Here is a 7,653-nt window from a genome sequence, read left to right on the forward strand (position 1 = left end):
AGCATAATGTCCTCCAGGGTCACCCATTTTGAATAATATTGCATGAGTTCCTTGTTTTTCAATGCAGCATAGTATTCCATTGTGCGAATATACCACAGCTTCTCTACCCATCATTTGAGAAGCCGGGCTTTATGAGGAGGAGTGTGGCATCAAGATTGGAGGAAGACTCATTAACAACCTGTGATATGCAGGTGACACGACCTTGCTTGCTGAAACTAAAGAAGACCTGAAACACTTGCTGTAAAAGGTCAACAAGGACTGTAGTCTTCAATATGGATGAAGCTCAACAGCAAGAAGACAAAGATTCTCACCACTGAGCCACTTGGCAGCACCATATTAGATGGAGAAGAGATTGAGGTTGTTAGCTCGCTGAGATCCACAATAAACACTCAGGAAATAAAAAGACAAATTTCATTGGGGAAATCTGTGATGGACCTCTCCAGAATGCTGAAGAGTAACGATATCAGTCAGATACAATCCAGGCCATGTTTTTCTTAATTACTTGTTATACTTCAGAGAGTTGGACAGTAACTAAGGATGACAGAAGAATAGATTCCTTCGGGTTGTGGTGCTGGAGAAAAGTCTTGAACATACCATGGACTGCAAAAAAAACCTAACTAAATATTATGTCTGTATTGGAGAGGATGAAATCAAGTCTCTCCTTGGAGGCTAGGATTTTTAATTTGGGCCAGAGAGATCACTACTTGGAGAACCACATCATGCTCAGAAGGGTAGATGGACAGCAGAGGAAAGGGAGACCTGAATGAGATGAATTGATAAAGTAACTGGAACAGTGGGGATTGGTGTGTCAGAATTAGTGAAACTGGCTCAGGATAGGGAAGGGTTCAGAGCTGCTGTACATAGGGTCGTTATGGGTTGCAGGCAACTTAGTGGCACATAACAATAATGTACTATGACAGGTTTGGAAGTAGGAGTGGCATCCATTTCCTAAATAACATGCCTTTGGAAACTCTATGATCTTTGATAAATGTCGATATTTACAGGGGGGCTTCAGGCAGTTTGTTTATAGGGTTGTTACTAGTTGTGCTCGACTTGAAGGCAATCAACAACCACAACAATTCTATAATTTTTCTTTTGTAACTGACTTATGTCATTCAGCATAATATGTTCTAGTTTCATCTATGTTGTGCAATATTTTACAAATTCTTGATTGTATTTTAGTGATACACTTTAAACTAGTTTTGCAACTGAAGCAAATATTCTGGACTTAATTTGCCAAATGAAAATTTTTCACTAGATAGATCTGTCCTGTTATTTGTGTTACTTCTAAGAGATTGAGTTAGAGTGAAATTGAAGTCTTCTGACTTCCGGTTAGTTGCTTTGACCATCATACAGTTTCTGCTGTACTTTGTTCTTACCTGTTTGTAAACTTTATTTGGTCCTAAAAGGCTGGTGAGCTCCAGTTATGCAGTCTATAGGGAGTTGTGCTGCTAACCACTAAGGTGGCGCTTGAATCGACCAGTGGCTGAGAGGGAAAAGATGGGTAGTGACCCCTGTTCAATTTATAGCCTCCAGAAACCTGCTGCAGGCTCAGCAGTGGATCAGTTCTGACTCAATGGTAGTGAGATTAGAGTGGAACCCTGGTGGTTGGTACCACAGTTAAAGACTTTTATTGCTAACAAAAAGAGCAACTGCTCATAACTACTAGCTGCTCTTCTGGAAAAGGATGTCACAGTCTGCTTCTGGAACAGTTTCCAGCTTTGGAAACTGTAAGACAGTACATTTGGATTTTGGTATATTGGGTTACACCATTGTCATCTTGGAGAATAGGAATATCTAAGGTTTTTTGTTGTTGTTTTTTTCTCTAATGGAATCTCAGCTGCAATTTCAGAATTAGTTCATTGATACCTTATTTGTTTTGTACAGTAATGTAACACCATTTTTGGGCTGTCATATCTCCTTGGCTATGAAAAATTTGTGAAGTTAGTAGTTAGGAACAAGAGTATACTTAGTAAATATCCCTGGACCATGCAGACATTTAAGTGCTTGATTATTAACCAAAGATCATTGATTTTAACCCACTCCGAAGTGCCTCGAAAGGCCTCTTGTTTTGCTTCTGAAAGGACACAGCCTTGAAAACACTATGAAGTTGTTCTGCTCTGCATTCATGGGCACACCATGAGTCTGAACCAACATGAGAAAAGCAAGGCTATACTTAGTAAGCCAGATTGGTGGCTAATCATAGTCAGACGTCAAACTTTTTGCTGTCAAGTCAAAACCAACTCATACCTGACCCTCCATTGGGTTTGTGAGGCTGTAAATTTCTGTGAGAGGAGATTGTCCATCATTCTCCTATGGAGTATCTGTTTTATTTGAATCACTGGATTGGCTAGAGCTTTGGGTTAGAAGTTCCAACTCCCTACACACTGGCCTGCTAGAACTCTGTTTTTAATCAGATACATTTTAAAAAAAATTTTAATCAAGTCGTGAGTGGCAATACTTAAGGATGCTTTGGGTAGAATGTTAAATGATCCAAGAAGCAGTAAAAGAAAATGGAAGGAGTATTCAGAGTCACTATACCAGAAGGAATTGGCTAACACAGAAGAATTTCATGAAACAACGTATGAGCAAGAACCTGCGCTGATGAAGGAGGACATTCAAGCTGCTCTGAAAGAATTGGCAAAAAATAAGACTCCAGGAGCTGATGGCATACCAGTTGACATATTTCAACAAACAGATGCTGCCTTGGATGTGCTCATTAAGTTGTGCCAAGAAATCTGGAGGACAGCACCTGGCCAGCTGACTGAAAGAGGTGAATATTTGTTCCCATTCCAAAGAAAGGTAACCCTACAGGGTGCTGAAATTATCAAATAATATCATATCACATGCAAACAAGATTCTGCTGAAAATGATCCAAAAACTACTGGAGCAATACGTCAAATAGAGAACTTACAGATGTGCAGGCTGGATTTAGAAGAGGCTGTGGTACTAGGGATATTATAGTTAATGTTAGATGGATCTTGGCAGAAAGTACCAGAGGAATATCTGACTATACAAAGACTTTTGACTGTGTGGATCACAACAAACTGTGGCTGACTCTGAGAAGAATGGGAATCCCAAAACATTGAACAGAGCAAGGAGACACTGCATGGTTCAAAATCAGGAAGGGTGTCTGCCAGGGATGTATTCTGTCTCCATAACCTTTTCAATCTGTATGCAGAACAGATCATCTGGGACAGTGAGCTATGCAAGGAGGAGTGTGGCATCAGGATTGGAGGAAGATTCAGCAACAACCTGCATTATACAGATGACACAATCCTGCTTGCTGAAACTGAGGAGGACCTGAAGCACTTGTTGCAGAAGGTTAAGGACTGCAGCCTTCAATATGGATTGAAGCTCAACATCAAGAAAACCAAGATTCTCACCACTGGGCCAAGTGGCAGCATCATTATGGATGGTGAAGAGATTGAAGTTGTTAACCGTTTTAGTTTGCTTGGCTCCACAGCCAACACTCTTGGTACTAGCAGCCAGGAAATCAGGAGACAAATTGCATTGGGAAATTCAGCTGTCAGGGACTTCTCCAGAGTACTGAAGAGCAACAATGTCAAGCTGGAGACCTAGGTGCACCTGATCCGGGCCATAATCTTCACAATTGTGTGCTGTGCGTCAGAGAGCTGGACAATGACTATGTATGATAGAAAGAAAATTGATGCTTTTGAGCTGTGGTGCTGGAGAAGAGTGTTGAATATACATTTTCGTCCTGGAGAAGGTGAAGCAGAGCTACTCCTTGGAGGCAAGGATTCTGAAGCTTCATCTGACATACTTTGGACATGTTACAAAGAGGGACCAGTCCATGGAAAGGGACATCATGTTTGGGAGGGTGGAGGGGACAGCACAAGAGAGGAAGACCCTTGAAGAGATGAATCAGTTAATTGATTGAGATAATGGGAGTAGCTGTGTCAGAGACAGTGATGTTGGCACAGGATAGAGCAGAGTTTACGTCTCTTGTGCATAGGGTTTCTATGAGTCGCAGGTCAGCACATAACAACAGCAATCCCGTTAGAAGTCTTGTTGAATCATAAACAGTGCAAAAAAATAAGTGAGAACATTTTTATAAATATTGTTCTGTTCTACATTGAAATAGGTGTATGGAGGACAGTGAAAATCAACATAGTGAATATAATCAAGATTCTTTGTACTTTAAATTGAGACTTTATTTTCATGTTATTGTTTGTCTCTCCAACCTCCTGAAAATTACACCATTCAATAATATAGTAAGGTATGTGACAGAATGCTATGGGAACTTTAAGTTAAACATCAGACATAGACTTAACATAAGACTTTACTCTAGATTTAGTAATTATAATTGCAAGGTCTTTAGGTGGTGCTGGTGGCCTAGTGTTGGTAAGAAACTGCAGTGCAATTGATTCCAAAGGCACCACAGTTCAAACCCACCAGCTGCTTCACTGGAGAAGGATGGGCATTCTCCTCACATGTGCAAGCCCACTGGAGGGTCAGCTCTGGGTTGGTTCTGACTCCATGGCATGCAACGAAAGCAAGGTACAACAAATTATTTTTACTCGACTACTGACTGCCATGCTGGCAGTTTGGATTAACAGTGCCTTTTTGAAAGCTAAGATGCACTTTTTCTAAGTCATCATCTTTTTGGTTACTTTCTATACATCTGAAAGTTGGACAGTGAATAAAAGATAGCATTATTGATGCCTTTCAGTTTTAGTGTTGAGAAAAGTACTCAATACCCCATAGTCTTCCAAAAGAACAAACGTGTCTTGGGAAAAGTGTTGCTGAGGTGCTCCTTAAGAGGCAGATGATAAAATTCTGTCTCATATCCATTAGGCATGTTAATAATATGCTTGGAAAGGTAGAAGGTCAGTAAAAGAACGTAAGACCCTCAGCAGTCATCAGAATGAATTAAAACAGTGAATAGCAATGGGATCAAGTGTTTCAGAGAACAAAGATGGGGCAGGGCTCAGTTTGGTTGTTCAGAAGTTCCCTGTGAGCTACATTTGACTCCATGGCTTCTAACAATAAGTGGTGCCCTGGATGAAAAGCCTGCAGGCTGCTTCTCTAAGACTAGAGCCATTGAAAAAATAATCATGACCCTTAAGGTTTCCAGGACTTGAGGTTGACTTGATAGTAATGAGGCCTATTTAATTTTTTTATGCTTGGAAGGGTAGAGGGTCAGCACAAGAGAGGAAAACCCTGCATGGGATAGATAGACACAGTGACTGTGGCATTGAGGTGAGGTGTATCAGAAATGGTGAGGTTGGCTCACGATAGGGCAAGATTCAGAGTCATGGTTTATAGGGTCACTATGAGTCCGTAGTTAACTCAGTGGTACACTAGAAATTAACTGTTCAAAAACTAATCCATGTAACCCACCAAATGAGCAGGATAGAAAAGGATAATCCCATGGTCAGAATGGATTAATACAAAAATTAATAACCTCCAATGGTGAGGCCCAAGTATGTACATTTTGAATGTTCCCTAGAGTTAGAGTTAACTGGCTTTGTTTGGTAATCACTGAATTAAAATGGAACACTTAGTTATTGTTCACAAATTAGCCAAGAATAAATGCCCTTTGAGAATATTTCCTTTGGAATTCTTTACATGAGGAAGTTCTCAATCATCCCAAAGGCCATCTAAAGAGCTCTTACTTAAAAGGTCCTAGGTGGTGTAATGTAATGTTGAGTTGCTAACTGAAAAGTCAGTGCTCTCAATTTACTGGCTGTTGAGAAGAAGAAAGATTAATATTCTCCTTCCATAAAGATTTACAGCCTCAGAAACTCAATGGATCGTCACCCTAAATTGGAATTGATTAGACAGCTATGGGTTTGGGGTTTTGGTCATGTTAGGATATAGAAAAATGTAATTTTTAGGATTGCTAACATCAGATTTTAAAATCTGGTGTAGCCAGGACTATAGTCAAAATTGACCATGTACCTTCTGTAGCAGATAGCTAGAAAGCTTTGTTTTCTATACCAGAGATAATGATTAATTTGGTCCTTCATGCCAGTATATCAAAACAAATATTTCCTATAAATATATGCCTTGATGTTGGGGAGTTTTGTGAAGAATATTACAATGTGAAACTGAGCGAATGTTTATTTACATAACTGTGTTATGTGTAAACAGGTGACTAGCTTTGATTTCAACCTTTTTTTAGTGTTGTCATGCTATTAAAATATAATATACACTACCAAGTAAGCATCACGAATGTTTTTTAAAAACTGGTGAAAAACTTTAAATGAGGAAACAAGTTGAAATGATCAAAATAGAAATACATGATACTTTAAGATTTAGAGATAAAAGTTACCCTTTTCTGGAGGGTGAGGAGTGGGGTAAAAGGAAAATATTATATTAGCTTTTTGTCTCTGTGTGGTTTATGTGTGAGGTATTTATAAAATTTGAAAGACTTCTATCTTGCAGCTATCTGATACAGGTAGATAGATACTCTGCTATTAAAGAAATCTTCAGTTTCACCAAATTAAGACCGTATTAAAATTACACTTTTAAAGACATACCTGAAACTCTATTAATATGCATTGTAATTTTATTTAAAACTTTTCTAAAATTTCAGGTTGCAGAAGTTTTGCAAGTACCTCCAATGAGAGTATATGAAGTAGCAACTTTTTATACAATGTATAATCGAAAGCCAGTTGGAAAGTACCACATTCAGGTCTGCACTACTACACCTTGTATGCTTCGAGATTCTGACAGCATACTGGAGGCCATTCAGAGAAAGCTCGGTATGAGATGCAGTTATATTTGTAACTTTTATGGGAAAATATAATTTATATAAAATTACTTTTTATAAAAATATCTTTATGGCTGATGTTATGTGCTATAGAGCTGGTTCTGTTTCACTGACCTATAGAGAACAGAACAGATCCTTGACAATTCTCCTGCCCCATCATGGGTCATCCTAATAAGCTCTGCTGCCCTTAAACCTATTTTTGCTGTCACTGTCATACCAGCTCATTGAGCTTTTTCTTTTTTTCTGACTCTCTGCTTTTCCAAGTATGATGTTCTTTTAAAAAAGCAAGCCCCTCCTGATAATATGCCAAAAGTATGGGAGATAAATTTCACCATTCTTACTTCCAGGGAGCACCTAGGCTTCACTTCTTCCAAGGCAGATTTCTTAGTTCTGTTGGAAGTCTATTGTATATATTCTGTATTCTTCTCCAGAATCACAGTTCAAAGACGTCAATCCTTTCTCCCCCCCTTATTAGTTTGCAATAGTAATTAGTACGCGTTATAATCATTCATGTATATTGTGTTTTAAAGACATCAGTTTTCATTTGTCTTTATTCCTTGTTGAACTTTAACATGCATAGATGGCTTGGGTTAGTGCACCTTAGTCTTTAAAGTGGCATCCTTGCTCAGTATCACTTGAAAGTAGTCCATCACAGCATATTTGCCAGATACAGTATGTCTTTCTTTTTTTTTTTTTTTATGGTCAGAAAAATTTATTGCATTTAGAATTAGCCCACTGGACTCAGTTTAGATGATCCCAATTTTGTTGGCAACATCCAAAGCATCGTAATCAGGAGCAAGTCGAACATAGGCCTTCTTCTCTCCATCAGGCCTAATCAAAGTGTTGACCTTAGCCACATCAATGTCATAGAGCTTCTTTACAGCTTGTTTAATTTGGTGCTTATTGGCCTTGAC

At 38.9% G+C, this 7,653-nt stretch overlaps 1 protein-coding gene across 1 annotated transcript in view; it reads left to right on the forward strand.

Moving 5' to 3' along the window:
- Nucleotides 1-7,653, forward strand: part of LOC102874209 (NADH dehydrogenase [ubiquinone] flavoprotein 2, mitochondrial-like) — a 72,369-nt gene that overhangs the window by 28,999 nt on the left and 35,717 nt on the right. Inside the window, exon 5 of the mRNA XM_006891416.1 lies at nucleotides 6,563-6,731. Within this exon, the coding sequence (XP_006891478.1) occupies nucleotides 6,563-6,731 (169 nt within the window). The remainder of the gene's footprint in view (nucleotides 1-6,562; nucleotides 6,732-7,653) is intronic.

This window comes from Elephantulus edwardii, unplaced genomic scaffold (genome assembly GCF_000299155.1).
Source record: "Elephantulus edwardii isolate Elephantulus edwardi_28Jun2011 unplaced genomic scaffold, EleEdw1.0 scaffold00097, whole genome shotgun sequence".
Lineage (NCBI taxonomy): Eukaryota > Metazoa > Chordata > Mammalia > Macroscelidea > Macroscelididae > Elephantulus > Elephantulus edwardii.